This window comes from Cupressus sempervirens, chromosome 4, assembly GCF_028749045.1.
Source record: "Cupressus sempervirens isolate cs-2001-9-10 chromosome 4, ASM2874904v1, whole genome shotgun sequence".
NCBI classification, from domain to species: Eukaryota; Viridiplantae; Streptophyta; class Pinopsida; order Cupressales; family Cupressaceae; genus Cupressus; species Cupressus sempervirens.
This window is the reverse complement of record NC_143121.1, coordinates 183,650,175-183,668,311: the sequence shown is the minus strand read 5'-3', so window position 1 is coordinate 183,668,311 and position 18,137 is coordinate 183,650,175. Positions and strand designations below refer to the sequence as shown.

General features: G+C 31.6%; 2 protein-coding genes and 1 long non-coding RNA gene across 3 annotated transcripts; 2 read left to right on the top strand and 1 right to left on the bottom strand.

The window, feature by feature from the left end:
- The first annotated feature begins 6,333 nt into the window (after window positions 1-6,333).
- Window positions 6,334-7,342, top strand: LOC149560600 (disease resistance RPP13-like protein 4). The gene is made up of 2 exons (XM_089827651.1): window positions 6,334-7,194; window positions 7,304-7,342. Exons 1-2 carry the CDS (start codon window positions 6,334-6,336, stop codon window positions 7,340-7,342), a joined length of 900 nt encoding a protein of 299 aa, XP_089683777.1.
- A 5,798-nt stretch (window positions 7,343-13,140) lies between these two features.
- LOC149560598 (uncharacterized) lies at window positions 13,141-17,177 on the bottom strand. Its single transcript, XR_016363357.1, has 3 exons — window positions 17,001-17,177; window positions 13,274-13,426; window positions 13,141-13,158 (listed from the first exon to the last, which is right to left on the bottom strand). It is a non-coding gene; the product is annotated as an uncharacterized LOC149560598 (long non-coding RNA).
- On the top strand, window positions 15,449-16,183 carry LOC149560599 (uncharacterized). The gene is made up of 2 exons (XM_089824155.1): window positions 15,449-15,452; window positions 15,622-16,183. Exons 1-2 carry the CDS (start codon window positions 15,449-15,451, stop codon window positions 16,161-16,163), a joined length of 546 nt encoding a protein of 181 aa, XP_089680281.1. The 3' UTR covers window positions 16,164-16,183.
- Window positions 17,178-18,137: the final 960 nt, after the last annotated feature.

Below are 18,137 nucleotides of genomic sequence, written 5' to 3'. Positions count from 1 at the left end.
CAAAAGGCAAGAGAACCCTCAAAAGGAATGACTAATTAACTTTTTTTTTAGGCCTTAGATAGATCTGACTTTATAAAAGAAAAATCTTTTTTAGAAGACACATCTAAAAATTGAGTATTTTCATGCACGATAATGATAGAATTAGGATCTATCTTCTAAGCACAAACCCATTTTTTTGTAGAGAAATAATATTTGGGAGAAAGGGAAAAAAATCTAATAGTGAGGAGTTTGGAGATGATTTTATATAGGAGTTGCAAAGGTTGATTGGTCTAAAGAGACCCATAGAGTTAGAACTTAAAACCTTCGGGATAAAGGCAAAAAAGTAGTATTCAATTCCTTGAGAATTTATCTTGAACCAAAAATATCTTGTTCACTCTTAATCACATCTTAATGAAAAAAATGCTAGAAGGACTAAAAGAAGAACATCAGGAAACATATGGGCCATGATACTTATTACTTTCAAAAGGAAAGATAACTCTTTTAATTGTGTCTTAGGATGTGACAGCTAAAAGAAAAAATTTCTACTCAAAATTAGTAGGGGAAGCAATGTAAGCAATGAGAGACTTCCGATCCTTACCATTCAAGTTGTTGTTACTAGAAAGAAGTATAGATAAAAATTGTCTAGATTCCTTACAAAGTACCCATCAACTTGAATTTACTCATAGAATATAGTCTTCAACTCTTCTTGAATGGTAGACTTGATGTTCTACAATGTTTCATCTACTTCTACTATATGTTAGCATTCTTTTATCTATTTCAATTCAAGGTTAAATTTGTCAATTAGAGCTTGAATGAGGCAAGCTCCTCCAAACCAAAAAAAAATCCCCCTCTTATGTATGGGTGTAGGTTTATAGGTTTTTAGATCAAATTTGTGCATCTAGGGTTTCAAAATTTTATCAACTTTTTGGATTTTAGAATTCTATGTAGAGCATGTTGAGGATAATTGTGACATTGACCTAGGTCGACATTGATCTTAAGTGGACCTTACAAAAAAATTTCCCCCTGTTGTGTATAGGTGTACGTTTATAGGTTTTTAGATCAAATTTGTGGATCTAGGGTTTCAAAATTTTATCAACTTTTTATATTTTATAATTCTATGTAGAGAATGTTGAGGATAATTGTGACATCGACCTAGGTCGACCTTGATCTTAAGTGGACCTTAATCCATCATCTTAACCTAGGTCCTCCAAGTTGACCATGACCTGAAGCCCCCAAATTTTTAGTATTTATATATTCCAGCTTACAGATTTCATACCTTTCATGGTTGTGATTTCTTTTGCAGTTTGATAGTTTGTATTCCTATCTAAATTGACATTCTCTACTATTAATTAAGTAGATTATATTCCCCTCTTTTTTATTTCATAGCATTTAGTTTCATTACATTATGATTCATTCTCTTGGGGAAAGGAGGAACAAAACCCTAAGGACTATCACATTGATAAGATCACGCATTAACACTTCCTTTTGTTCCAATCAAATTCCTTTGTACTAGAACCTTAGACCTCTTCCTACATTTGTGATTGTGTATCAAAATTTTATTATTATTGTCTATAAAATAATTATAGATTGTCAACACAATATAAAATGATAACATAAAAATTCAATATCATTAATATTATATATATCTTTAAAAATATTTAAAGTATTAATAAAAAATTAAAATTAAAATGAATGGAAGAAATTAAATAATTTTTATTATTAAATAAGTAAAAAGCTACACTTACTCATTCCCCCAAAGAAAAAAAAAAGCATAAAAAAATAAGAATGAGAACAAAACATGAAAAATAAAGTTTATGGAGCCATACAAGCATAAGATTAACTTTTGAGAAGAGGTGAAGTTTGTAGAAGATGAGAAACAAAATGTGAAAGACAAAGTTTATGGAGTCATACAAGCATAAGAACAACTTTTGAGAAGAGGTGAAGTTTGTAGAAGATGAGAAGTAATGGAGAATAATTTAAATGACTTGCTATTTACTCGTTCAATTTTGTCTTTAGTCTCTGAGATGCTTGATCATTTTGTTCGCCTCTTTCTTAATTTAAAAAAAGGCACAATGAAAAATCCAATAATAATATTAGTTACAACTAAAGTTCTAAGTTGGGAAATAATTTAAAGAAGCCATAATTATTACAAGTGTTGTGAAAAGGTTATTAAAGTGAAAATGATTCGATTATCATTGTCTCTACAATGTTCTAAGGCAAAACTAAAGCTGGGGAATAATTCTAAATCAAGAATTATTTGAGTCCTCATGAAAGAGAGGATAAAATAATTAAATGAAAGGTGTTTTGAATAACTTATGTCCTTGGAAATCTGTGAATTCTTCTAATCTATTTTCTTATAAATTTATTTCTTGATTTGTTGTATTCATATTCATTGTAGCTTTTTGAGTGGCATAAAACTCCCAGTATTAAAGAGCCATCAAGTGCAAGAGATTATAGTAGTGTTTGAGATTTTTAAAGGAAAAATGAATGGAAGAAAATAAACAAATATTAAATTATTTAAATGTGAAAAAGGCTATACTTGTTCATTTCCTAAAAGAAAGAAATCATAACAATAAGAAGGAAATTTGAACATATGAAATTGATGAAGTTACTTAAGCATAAGAATAACTTTTAAGAAGAGGTGAAGTTTGTAAGAGAATAAAGACGAATAACTTACATCACTTTGCTATTCATTCCCTAAAATGCTTTGTTATTTTGCTCCCCTCTCTTCAAAGCACTTGAGGGGTCTATCATGTGATGTACAAATAATATTATCACCCTCACTGTCAAAAACAAAGAGAAAACAAGGTCACATAGCGTCAAGTTCCTGCCACTGAAGAATAAATATAGTATTTTATAGGAAAATTGATAATCAAATTAGAAAGTATTTGCAAATTTTTTATGAACATAGTTTTTGAAAAAGAATTCTTAGATTATTAAGCTTTATTTTTAAAACCATTATTTCTTTTCTTCTATCATTGTGTGGTCAATTAACTAAAATATGATTGAATTAGCTTATTTTGTTGTATGTTGAAGTGACTAGATCCCAATATATTTTGTTTGGAAGAATCTATTTTCTTTAACATTGTTTTATTTTGACTAAACTTTATGTATTATAATATTTTTCAAAATATTAAATAATATGTAATTAAAACCTACAGTATACAAATAATAAAATTTGTGGTGATATTATAAGAATTGCAATATTTATTATTATCATTATATAATTTTATTGAATATATTTATATATTTGTAGTTTCATGTGAAAAACATATTAATATTATCAAGCTTATCATAATAAATGAAATTGAAAGGTTATAGGTGAAGATTCACCCAAATTCATGTAAATCAATCCTTTTTATTTTGTCAATCAATTTTGTATTAAATAACATGTACAAGATATTTATAGTTATTGTTAGATTGGTTGACATCATTTATTATTTTATTTGATCTCCAAGAGTAAAATGTATAAAGTTTACAAAATCATTTAAAAACTAATCAAATCTCAAATAAATAATTTCTTTTCAATCATTAAAAATGCACCATATATTAGTACTTTATAGATGGAAAAAAGTAGTTGAAAAATAAATTGATATGATTAGATAACTAAAAATTCAAAATTCAAAAGTTGCATTTTAACAAACGCTACAGTATCTGCCTATGCAGGAACTAACAAGGACGCATCGTGTCAAGTTCCTACCATTGAAGAATAAATATAGTGTTTTATAAACAATTAATAACCAAATTAGAAACTATTTGCAAATTTTTTATGAATATAGTTTTTGAGAAAGATTTTTTAGATTATTAAGCTTTGTTTTGCTTAACTCTTTTTTTTTCTTCTACCATTGTGCGGTCAATTAACTAAAATATGATTGAATTAGCTTATTTTGTTGTACGATGAAGTGGCTAGATCCCAATATGTTTTGTTTGAAAGAATCTATTTTCTTTAACATTGTTTTATTTTAACTAAATTCGATGTATTATAATATTGTTCAAAATATTAAATAATATGTAATAAAAATATATACTGTACAAATAATAAAATTTGCGATGATATTATAAGAATTGTAATATTTATTATTATCATTATATAACTTTATTGAATATATTTGTATATTTGTAGTTTCATGTGAAAAATGTATTAATATTAACAATTAATATTAGCTAGGTTATCATAATAAATGAAATTGAAAGGCTATAGGTGAAGTGTCAACGAAATTCCAAGGTTATCATAATAAATGAAATTGAAAGATTATAGATGAAGTGTCACCCAAATTCATTTAAATCAATCCTTTTCATTTTGTCAATCAATTTTTTATTAAATAACATGTACAAAATATTTATAGTTATTTCCTTTTCATTTTGTCAATCAATTTTATAGAAGGCAAGGAACTAATGTTTTTGTTCCACCCCCTTTCATTTCTTTTTAAAGATTTTAACAAACATATTTCTAAAGTTTGTGGCTATATATTTTTAAATTCGTTTATGGGAACTAAATTCCTTTTTTCTCATTGGTTGAAGCCAATTTTCCTGGGCATAAAATCTTTTTTCCCAATTAGAAAAAAAAAAAAATAGAAAGGATAAGAACTTAATTAATGATTCTATCAGAGAATTTCCTATTGACTTTTTTCAGTATCAAATTTTTAAAAAGGACACGATTTAATGCATATTTAATATAGAAAAGTTACATAGTGTTTTCATTCCACCACCACAGTAAACTTTATTTCAAAACAGAACTACCAAAACCATTGGTGGAAAATTGTAAAATTCTATTTTCCCAAACTTATTCCAGCTAGAAATTCTATTTCGTAATCTTATTGCAGACCTCAACAACATTAAAAAATGGGGTGTGTATTTCCCTTTTGATTTTACGTAAAAGGTTTGTTTATTATATATCAAGAATTCTGGATGCACTGACGTTGATTCTAATTTTTAATTACTTAATGAATATATTAATATTTTATTTTTCAATAGATATTGTTGCGTGATTTAAAGCCAACTATGGTAATTTGTTTCGTACGTACACCATATACATTTTAAATAATTTAATTTTATACAAGTATATTTATTTAAATAAGTTAAATTGGTGAGTTTCATTTTTATTTTTTGCTGAATTGGATGATTTTAATAGATCTCTATCATTAAAATACAAAATCACACAAAAATTATGGATCTAAATAGAAGTTTTTTGAAGGATAATATTAGATGTAATGTGTGACACCTAATATTTGACATTGATTGTGTTAAACATCCAATTTGAAAACTACATATACATGTTGAAGTCTAAGAAACCTTTACTGACACAATAATTTTAAATTAAAATAATTTTTTTCAAACAATTATTAAATGTTTTCATTTAAAATTAATATTTTACTTAAAATTTATAATTATACATTTATGAGATCAATGTAACATTTTCACAAGCTATTTTAGCAATTTGTACAATAGATTTAATGTTTTTCCTACATTCTCAACAATTGGTCATAGCTACAATCCTCACTATGAGTCCTCATAGCTACAATCTCCACTATGAGTCCAAAAGGTAGGGACTCCGCTCCCAAAGAGCTCTTGTTAGATTAGTTGGTATTATTTATTATTTTGCTTAATTTCTAAGAGTGCAATGTATAAAGTTTGAAAAATTATTTATTGAATTTTGTGCACAAAAAGTTAAAAAGTTAAAATAACAATCAAATTTTAAATAAATAATTTCTTTTCAATTGCTAAAAATATATCATATATTAGAACTTTATAGATGGAAAAAAGGTAGTTGAAAAATAAACTGATATGATTGAACAATTAAAAATTAAAACTTACAAAGTTCCTAGTATCGTCCCTATGGTAGGAATCGACGATAATAAAGCAAAAGTGATTTCCGTAACTTTGTCCCTACCATTTAACTATGAGTCGCCGTGAAAGAAAAGAACACATTAATTAAAGAAAAAGGTAAATGAATAACTTGTGCCCTTGGAAACCTGGTAATCCTTCCAATCCGCTTTTTTCTTGATCTGCTGTATTCACATTCATTGCAGTTTAGTGTTTGGGTGACATAAAACTATCTGTGTTAAAGACTCATCAAATTGTAAGACTTCATAGCAGTGTTTGAGAGTTCATCGAGTCATATCTGTGTAGTCTGTAGGAATATCTGAGAGTGCTTCTAAATTGTTAGAAACATCGAGTTATTTCTGTCTAGTCCATACTCCATAGTAATATCTTCTTAGAGTCCAAGTTTAATCTGATTATTGGTCAAATTTTCAGAGTTGGTAATAGCGTTTGATTGTGCTTCATGTCTTATCAGTGTAGTCCACCATAGTATTTGAGAGTGCTTCAGTTTCTTAGTTGTTTACAAAACCAATTATGGCATCCGTTGTGGTTGATGTTGTTCTTGAGAAGTTTGGTGGGATGTTGCTAGATGAGATAAGCACGCAGATTTCACTTGTTTGCAACTTCAAAAGTGACTTTGAATGGCTGAGCAATAAGCTTACAAAAATAAGAGGTTATCTCAGAGATGCAGATGGCCAGAGTGCACACAGTTCGTCGGTGAGAAGCTGGCTGTTGGATGTTGCAGAGATCGCCATGGATGCAGAGGACATAGTGGACGAATGTGCTCTTCAATTCAAACGTACGGATGATAATGAGAACTCACAACCCTCCTGTGTATATGCTTTTAGCTATTCTCAATTAGTGTTTCACTGTAAAATGGCACGCCGGATTAAGGACGTGAAAGATAGATCGAGGTCCATAATGAAAGATGGAAAGGAGATGAAGCTTGTTGGGGATGTGACTCATTTAGACCAACCCTCTACAAGTTCAGCGCAGACTGTAAATCTGAGGGGTTTAAATATAATTGAGAGGGAGTCGCATCCAATGGCTATTGAGTCCAAGGTTGAACAAGTCCTTCACCTACTGAATGACTCTGCCGCGCCTGTCATTGCAGTTGTTGGTATGGGCGGCGTTGGGAAGACATTTCTGATGCAAAATGTTTTCAACAGAATAAAGGATAAGTTTGAGAAGTCAATATGGTTGGCTATTTCTCAGAGTTACTCCTTGAAGAAGTTGCAGGCTACTCTGGCCATGGAACTGGATTTGAACGAGGTTGTTAATGAGAGGGTGGATGAGGTGAAGGCGGCAGAGCTGATTCCAAATGTTCGTGTAGGAGAAAACAATTTTCTTTTTGAGAACCATTTTTTAAAAAGATGGTGCCCTGTTTTAGCAATGGTAGCATCTCTAACCCAATTCCCTCTATCATATAGCCCATCTACAATCTTGAGTCTAGGGTTTACAAAAATTAGCTTTTTCATTTGGGCAAACTTGTTTGTGGACTCAGGCAATAATTCAAGAAGGTCATCCTGTAAATTTTTGTTAGCATAATCTAATTGTCCCAAGAATACTTTCATTGGAGGCATGATGGATATAAATTGTAGAATACTAGAATACTTTGATATATATGGTGAATTGAGAAACTTACTTGGCTCTTCGCTACTCTTTCACTGCAATTCTACAACACACTGTGAATACTAGAAATCCTTTCACATTTTAATCACACAAGGCACAATTCTTCAATGGCTTTGAGCTCTCTGAAAGCCTGAAATTTGTTTGCGTAGAGAAGAAATGGTGAGATCTTTGCAATATACTCTATTTATGGTTCACACGAGGAGCCTTCAATCTTTTTAAATGAATTGTAAGGAGAGATAGGGTGGCATCGCCTTTTATTTTCAAAACACACCATCGATTTCAAAAAATTCAATGATCCGAGAACAAAATCGTGAATGACTGACTTTCCACTTGCCAAGTTGGTAGTCAACCCAATAAAATTTCTCAATGTAAGCCTTTCTCTCTACTATTGGCAACTCGATCTAGAACCACTAGCACTCATGAACATGTGTTGCACTCTCGGTATGCTGCTATGCCTAAACATCGAGCAACTTCCACATGCGACATAGCAACCATCATTGATTCTTCCCATATCTGACGATGTGTATTTTACAAGTGTTTTAATTTAACTGTGGTGGGTCCCTTTGATTTTCCTTTGGTCACCATGTCAAATGAATTAAACATCAAGTAGGTTTCCATAGTGACAAGATGACCACCATTGATGCATCTTCAATCTAACGGCTTTAATCAACATGTACCTTTTTATGAGTGCAGGTCCACGTAGCATGTGACATTAGATTTCCCTTGACACACTGCCATAGTCATTTATAGCTATCAATCCTTTTGGTGCTACTGTTTCGAAATCAAGTCCCACCGTGTTTTATTTCATGGGAAGTTGCTATGTCATTACCGACATAAATCCCACATATCTTGGTCGTGACATAATGACCACAACATTCTTTGAAAGAATCTAGCACATAAAATATGCACATTCTCATTACTGTTACTCCATTCATTGCTTCTAACATTCCATAATAATCATGCGGCTCATTGATGACGAGAAAACCTTTCGATGCCCTCTTTTCAATGTAAACCTCATCATGTTCCATTTTCCTAGTAAGTCACCATGTCGCAACTAGTGAAACTCTTACACATTCTAGTGGTGACATAGCGACCACCTTAAACCTTAAAAATCATGGCGCTATGAAATAACACACATTCCTATTATGACACTTTATTTATTGCATCTTTGACATATCCGTCAGTCCGTTGAGTTGACATGGTTTGTTAATGATAGGTAGATTTTTCGATGCCATATTCACTTTTGGCCCGCCATGTTTTCCTTTTGTGGGAGGTCACTATGTTGCTACTAGCAGAACTCTTACTTTTTCCAGTGGTGACATAGTGACCACCGTGACTTTATAAATATCGGTGTCATAAAATAGAGCATTTTCCAACCAGTACCTTTTATGGTGTCTAAGATTTTTGACATCCCATTGTGTCATTGAAATTAAAATTCCGGTGCCCATCTTTTGGAATTTTATCTCACCATGTTTTTGTTTTGTGATGGTCATCATGTCGCAAAGGATAAAAACCTTACAACTTTCCATAGTGACATGATGACCACCATAGATTTGAAGGAGGATTTGATGGTAGGAAACAATTTCAGGAAAAACGAAACCAAAAATGAAAATTTTGAAAAGCTTCCTAAAAGCATATACCTGTCTCAAAATGATTCTCCTACTCAATTTTCAAAGTAAAGGCATAAGACCTAAAAGGTCCACTGAGGACACAAATTTGGTTTTTAATAGGGTTTTCCCTAGGGTTCACAAACTTTTAAAAGACCAAAACCCTAATTTGCAGGATACATATAGATCTATCTGATTTTCATACACATTTTTAGAAAAATTTTGCATTGTGGAAAATTAGACCATCATGTGTTATTTGAGAAGAGTATATCATGTTACAATAACCATGATCATGGTAGATCTAATGTTGGAAAGACAACTTTGTGAATTTTTTGCATTATTCTTTAAAGGGTACTAACTCAATGGAACAACACTTGCTTTATAAGAAGGAGGATGGTGGTTCAATTCCATCATGCCCTAATATGACTAAATTAATGATTAAATAAACTACCAATATACTACCAAATATACTATCAAATAAACTACCAAAATTACCAAATAAACTACCAAGTAACAACAATAAATGACTAAATCAATGACCTAATAAATTATTAAAATAGTTTAGTCATAAATTTGGTTGGGAGTTAAATGTTCGGCAATAAACTACCATTGGTCATGTGATCAAAATTAGTTACATATCTACAATTTTTAGTAGTTTCTTTAGTAATTTATTATTGTTTTTGTACTAGTGAGACATTATTGTCACACTTCTATGAATCTGTAGAAAGACATAATACTTAAGTACATAGCTCATACAAAATTAAATGTTAGTAAACCATACAACTAATAGGAAGCTTAAAGCAAGATTGAGATACCCCAAATGCTCATGCATAATGCCACAATGACATTTACTATCTTTACAACACCAAAATATGATCGCATTCTTAAGATCTAATTAATTAAATAAAATTATTTGTCAAATATGTGGCCCCAATACTCTCTTTTTTCCTCATCAATTTTATTTACAAGTTTCAAAGTCTAGTAGACTTAACCAAAAGTCGATTTCCACATAGGAATGAAAACCATCCATCCATGTAGTTTATGTTGTTCATTCTTTTGTTATCGTGAATCTGTAGGTGCTCATACACTATGTAAGAAAATATGTTCTGCATTCAATGTTAGGCTTCAGATTCAAAAAGATCCCATTACACTTGAGAATCTTTGCTCTCATCTCTATTGCTTGCCTCCAAGTTTCTTGTCTCTGTTCAATTGATTTTTTGTCTTTCTCCTTTGCTTTCCTTTGGTCATTTATGTCAATAAGCTTTCATAAAGGGTATGTAAATCTGTTGAAAAATGAAATATTATATTAGTAGTTCTATGAGATACCCCCTTAACCAACCTACTCCTCTTGCCAAATCCAAGTTTTTAAACCATGCATTGAGGTATATTTGTATTAATATTCACTTTCAATACAAAAATCTTAAATTGCTTGGAATTAAACTTATCATCACAAATAAACTCAGTACATACTAGGGCCCTAACATCATTTTCTTCATCCCCTTCTAACATTAGATTATGGCTAATCTATTCTTAGGTTTCCACTAAATTTGCACTCTCTCAGGAGAAGGTATGATCTGATATATGACAAAATCCTCAATCACAAAAGATTTCCCATCTAAAGCTACCTCATTTTTATCTTGAACCTGATGTTGGATTGACAACTCCATCTTAAACCAGTAAGAGATGTGTACCACAACAAGATCAGGTTATATCTATAATATTATCTTAATAAGGGTATTTAACATTTCAAATTGGATCGAATGTGGAAGGTCCTTTAAGTATAGCCTTTGTATGTCTGGCTTCATCTCTTGTTGATGTTGCTCATTCAAACAATAATGTTATAATTTCATTACAGTGAAAAATAAGGCAGAGTATTGGTCAAACAAAAAGCATGCCTTACAGCATAAATAATCACAATGGTATTTTAGGTCATTTGAGAAGTTACTCGCCTCAACAAATGGAAATGCTACAGTATCAACGACCACTTCATCTAGTATTTTAGCTTCTAGAACAAATATTTCAAGACTTCCCCAATAATAGTATAGCTCAATTGGTTAAGTTCATGGGTACAACACATGATCCCAGATGCCAATAGGGCCAAGACCACAACCAGTACAAAAAATTGGTGTTTAGTGGTAGCCCTAACAATCGACATCTCAACAAAAGTGACAACATCAACAAAAAACTCACAATGGGATACAAAGTTATATTCGTAATAGTTTAGGAAATGGATATATTGACCCTCCATCTTTTGGACCATTGTACATGAGAGTGGGAGCGGTATCGAGCTTCTATATCAAGGAAGTTCTTTATCTAAGATAGGTGATCTACATTGTAGCCCTATGCATATGCACCATATTGCATAACTAAGGCTAGCACATGTTCAACATTTTCTTTGGAGGTGTTCACAAGCATCAATTATCAGATCTTCTACATGCAATATTTTTAGGATTTTTTGCAATTACAAAATGTTGTATTTTGTCATTCTTTGTATTTTAAGTTGAAATTAATTTGGTCAAATAAGAATTGTGTAAAGATGCACCTTTTTCATAAAGTTGTATTCTCGATTGGATGCAAATTGCATCAAGCTAGGTGATTTAGTGGGATTTTGTTTTAGAAAAAATAAAAAACATTAGTCTATGTAAAATTATACATCAACAATCACACTAGTGCAGAAAAAAAGTTTCCATATTTAGAGGGAGTCAGGATTCCTTTGTTGGGCTATAGTGCACACTTCTATCAAAATATGATTTAAAGCTAAACTTGTGTGAACTAATTATAATGATGGCATTATTGGGTTCTGAGTCAATTAAACCCACCTTTTTGGTCAATGTGTTTGGATCCCAACAACTAGCAAATGCATATCACAATCCTTGGCACATATTGTTGACATTTAGATGTGCACTCTTGTGAAAACCTATGCTAACATGGGAAGCCTACAAGTATAGATGTGACTTATAGAGTAACCTCTGGAATATTGGAAATAGGATTTTTGTAGGATATTCAATAAGCTATTTTCTAACTAATTTTAATAAAAAAATGTTAGAAATAACACTAAAATGAATACCTACTTTAATTTGGTAATATGTCAAACCAATTTCATCTATCTACATAGGTTTTAGTAGTTGATGAAAAAAATAGTCCACAGTCTATAGTTGATGAAGTACAAAGTTTGCATGGTCATTGATTTGCAATAGGTCATGCAGCATCAAAGATATGAATCAAGGCCATAGATGCAAATAATAGGTAGATTGAATATCAACATATGTATAAAACGGTACATCTTTTAGATATGGTTAACATAAATGGGACAGTGTGAGGCATCAGGAGACTTTCCCAAAATTTCTCATCAGTATTTCCATTTTGTCCCTTGTGGCCCCTATAAATGGAAGGTAAACCATTAAAGATTCAAAGGAGGAGAACTCAATGAAAATAGTTTTCAAAATAATAATAAATGATCTTTGCAAAACTCTATGGTTCAGTTAGTAAATCAGTAAGAGTCTTAGTATTTTCTTAGGCTTACAATAATGTCTTTTTGAAGACCATTCATTATGAATGCTTGAGCATTGAATCGAGATTGTGTTGGTTTTGGGAACAACCCACTCTGATACTGTGTTAAATTCTAGTAGTGCTCGTTAACCACAGGAAAACCATCAGATCTCTTACCTTCCCAACCATAAATATTAAGGAATCGTGATGCCGAAATAGCATTTTCCCTATTGAAAATGTTGCATCCAAACAACATTGAGACAGGAATCAATTTAATTTAATTAAGAACATATAACTCCCTTAATAAATTTTAAAATAACTAAGAAAACATCAAGGCACAAAAAAGTGGAGGATGTTATCAAATTCCAAAGCCATTAGGAAAAATCAAAGTAAAGGAGCATGTATAGACCAAAGTGTTTCTATTTAGGAACATTATGCTATCACAACTTGTTTTTCTGATTTTTTAAAATATTAATTATTAAAAAATACTACGATCGTCTTTGATCAGTTTTAATTGTAAGATCTGAATTTTAAAAATAACTTCCTTACATAAAAAACTTGATACCAGATAGAAAGTCATACCTGAATAAGCATTGACAATGCAAGGTAAATTCAGAAGCAAAATCATGCCCTGTTGAACAGTAGATTAAAAGAGGTGAGAATCTTGTGACAACAGTTTGAAATGATCATCAAGTACATTGTTTTTTTTCTTTCTTCAATCACTGGCAATTAAAATTTCAACTTACATATATAACCTTGAACCGCAGCATGGTCTCTCACATATCTTTGTAACTCTCACTTAGTGCGAAAAATCCCAAAAGGAGTTAAAGGACAGTTGGTATGAGGGTTAACATAAGAATAGGCTTATTCACATCAGGTCACAAAAACACTTCATAAACCTGCAGAAAAAGAAATTCAGTGTCTAATTCAAATCCTGCAAGTGCAACAAAGAAAAGTTGAAAGAACAAAGTATGAACCAAACGTCAATATGCTTTCTATAATTATATGTGGAATGAAGTCCAAAAGAAAAGGCACGTGTTCACCCAAGAATGATGAGAAACAAAGAAAAATGAAAGTTTAAATTGTATAGATATGACAATGGATCAGAATTAACTTTTTAATAAGTCAGATCAAAACGATGGCCAAATTTTTGTTAGTGAATATATCAACAGGAAGAATGAACCGTAGGCAAGCATTGAAGGAAATATTTTTTACCTAAAATCGGTGCAGAGAAGAATTGGAAATGATGCAGTAAAAATGCTCAGAAAAATTAATCAAAAACTGCTCTTAATGAATTTATACATGAAATCATTAAATAGTATTTAATATTATTTTAGGCTTTAGCATTTTTCATAATTTTTTAATTTACAATACTTTACCACTTCTCTAAACGTCCTTCATTAAAAGTTGTTCAGAGCAACATGATTCTTACAGTCATAAACATGGCACCACTTAATCCAAGTTGAGAATTTAGTATGATTTCTATAATCTTCCACATGCAATAAAGACCCAAAATTAGTATTATAGTCGGGGGAAATATGCATCATATGTTTTTAGTCCATGCAGGCTTCCATGCAATAAAAACCATGTCTTGTCAATGGAGAAGATCACTAAACTGATGTATCAGACTGCAAGAGCAGACAACTCTCGGGTTGAGGTATGTATTCAATCAAAGTGAGTGCTTGCAAAGGAAGTAATGGACTTAGAATGCCATTTAAAAAAATAATTGAAATAAATAAATAGTGGGGTTTTAGTGATCCCCAAACACTTATATGATGATCTCTGTCACTAATTACAAACCGTGGATGGATTTTATTGTCATCATCATTATGGCTATTATTAACACGATAGGCATTCTCATCTGCATCTTCCTTACATAATTTATCTGAGTCAAAAGCAACTGGCCCAAAACAGGGGACTTTGCTCTTGTTTCTCTCTTGTCTCAAACTTTCTTCATACCTCTCATTCCAAACTTCTTTGGAATTGAATGCTGACCTCTGTCATCCATTGCCACTTGTGGATGTTTTTTAGTGCTATCATCATTATGATTATCAACACAATCTGTCTCCTTCTCGACATCTTCCTTACAGAATTTCTTAGGATCAAAAGCAGTTGATCCAAAATAAGGTATGGTTTTCTTTTTTTCTCTCATCTCAAGCTTTCTTCATACAGTCCATTGTTCTGTGTACTGGAATGTTGACCTCTATCATTGTTTGCAAGTTGTGGGTAACTTTCATTGCCATCATTATTATGGCTGTTATGGAGAAGAGGATGTATACACACACTTTTCTGAGGTTTGAAGAGAGCCATAAAATAGGTGCTAGTCAAAGATGGAGCTTAATCTGAGGATCCAAGAATGAAGCCTTCTTTGATAAAAATATAGAATCTGGTTTTAATTTCCTGTAAACTCTTCAAATTTTATACTATTTTCCCTATAATTGGATGACTTTTCATAAGGACTTACTTCTTACATGATTATTCAGATGGGCTGCATAATTTTTTCTGTGGTTGAGATCAAGGAATTTACGAGGAAAGAGCATGATGTTTATCATTCAAAACTGATCTGTTCCAAATAAAATAGAATTTTGTTAGTTTTGGACTTCTTTCTTGAAACTAAGTGCTCCTGATCAGCAATGTGCTTCACACATTTATTAAAATGAATAGGTTCACCTCTAAGAGAGTGGAGAGTCTTCTTGTTGTTCATGGTACCTTTGTGTCTTATAGACTGTGAAATGACTCAATATAGAAAGAGCCCGGCAACATGGCAAATGTTGAGCCAGAGTAGATGATACAATTTAATGAGAACCAAGATGTGGTCCATTGCAAGAGACAACTGAATCTATAACTTTTAGTGATGATTAGTAGCATTCAATATATAAATTGATGGCAATTTTACCTTAGTTTATTCATTCTTTTGAGGTATGGGTATGTCATATTTGTTCATATAACTACATTTGCTAAGCTTGTGGTGGATTGATGAGTTAGTTACAATGATTTTTTAAAGGTATAATCCATAGAGGAGACCTAATTACAGAGGAGAAGTAATAGGACACCACATTACTATGTTTTTGTTATAGATGTGTTGTTTATTTAGGGGATTATGAGATGAATGAGAGGTTGCAAAAGTTACATGTCTGCTGGCATGCCTTTCACTTTGAATGCATTGATCACTTGCTTGTGAACAACATCACATGCCCACTTTGTGGAGGTTCACTTCTCTATGCTAGTAAAGTTGTTCCTTTGGATCCACAAGCACATATTATAACACTCCAGCAGATGCATGACTTTATAACAACTTCATCTTTACATCAAGGGTTTCCTCTTCAGGAAGAAGCTGATATGCTCAGTTTACCAGTTTCAACTTCACAACAAGTGTTTCCTCTTCAAGAAGGACCTGATATGCTCAGAGTACCAGCTTCATCTTCACAGCAAGTCTTTCCTCTTCACAAAGGGCCTGATATGCTTGATGTTCCAGTAGAGGAACATAATAGAACCATTATTGGTAGGTTGTCTGGTGAAACAAATTTGAGCTCTTCGGACATTCATGAAGGTAAAATTCATGTTTTGGTACCCCAACATGATCATATATTGTTTAGAGTAGATGTTCCGATAAATGCAGAGTCTAAAGAAACATGATTCTACAATGGGGTTTGCCATATCATTTTCTCATCGTGTTGGTTGTTATTGTGAATGGGAATCACCTATAGTTTTGTTCTCACTAACTGTACAAAAATCCAACCAAACAAAAGTAGCAATTTTTTTACTAAAAATTGATGGGAGAAACATAAATATATATAACAGAGCTGAATATGTTGCTTGTGATATGATATAAATCATTTGCATCAGAATTAGGGAAACCTGGGTGATGCATCTATGATTCTTGGTTTCTTTTCAAGGTTTTCTTAGTCATTTTCTCTTCAGAAAGAATGATATTGGTACATTCAGCGCCATCAAATATGTTTTGGGTGCCTCTTAAAAGGAAGAAATAAAGATTAAGCTCTCCTAAGCTTGCCTCAAAGGGATTGTATAGCAGGGGGAGGCTCTGTGGTAGGGATGGCCATGCTTAGTTATAAAGACCTCCAAAGAATACAATATCTTGTAGACGCTGAGTTGTTTGAGAGAATACCTCATTGAAAGCTTCGTCAGCATAACAATTCTGGAATCATCGACAGCGAACATAAACTGTTTGACAGAATGCCAAAGGGGATATCATCTCACAGAATATCAAGATTGATTGAGAAAGAAGCCTACCAGAACTTTTGAGTCAATGGAATCCATAATGAATACATTAATGACTTGCAATAATTAGATATGCATTCACACATATGGAATACAGAGCTTAACCAATACATACAATTTGTTTGCTAAAATGAAGGAAAACATGTGTAAGATACATATTTGTGTAGAAATATATGCAAGAAAACTTCTTGACAATAAGATCTTACACAACACATATGAGCAATGACGATTTACCTTCTGTAATACCTACTCGAAGGCTGGTTTCTGATTAAATGTCACTTTTTTTTTGCCGATTGGATACAGAGGTGACGAATATCTCCTCCCTTGCTCATTCAATGTTAATTGGACTTCATTTCCTTCACTAAATTACTGAGATCTTCGTGTCTCAATGTCCTTCACTTAGATAAATGAAGATGTTGATCCTTCTAATCATTCTGTTGAACATTTGATATATATACATGATTGTTCATGTGGATGCCACAATAGATTTCTATGATGCGAAGCCCAAATAATTGCAACACTATATATTGATCATCCTGTCTCTCATTCCATATTCATTCTCCATTTGTATCTTATTTGTTCAAAATGTGTATTCGTATCCTCTTCTTCTTTATTCGTTCCTATTTCGCATTCTCCCTCCTTCCCATATTCAGTACTAATGATGATATGGGTCGATTGATGGTCGCTTTCCTCCTAGTTGCGACTCTCGGTCTCTAAAAGCTATTTTTATCATTTAATATAAATATTATGATCTAAACATTTAAAAGTTTCATTGATCCATTTAAACCACTAAATAATTCCATTAGTTACCTCTAGGAATTAATAATTTTTTTTTAATATGTTATAAATATAGTATATAATAGATATTTATATAATATCTTAATAAGATATATCTTATTGGTGTTATCTTTGTATATATATATATATATATTCATTTTTACTATTTTTTAGTGAAATTGGTTTTAGAAAGGAGACATTGCAATAAACCATTTCTCTATTGCATAGTAGAAGATTGTTAATGTATGGTTAGAGAAACAATAAGTATTGAAATATAGGATGTTAACAAACATCTTTGAAAACACTCCCAAAATTGCACATAGATGTTTTTATTACCTTATATACTACTTTTATCAAGGATGTATTTGCATTTGGTCCAATTTCATAATCTCAATTACTTGGTCAGCTCAACATTATTTTTTTGGCTAGCAGTAAATAAAACAAATGTTTTGATTTATATTTGGGGTCTTCAAAACATAGATACCACCATCTATCAAAACATTTTAAACTATTGAATTCTATTAAATTGGAAATGTGAAGGTTGTATACAGATGTAGTTGATATTCATGTTAACATGGATTGTCCCAAGTCCTT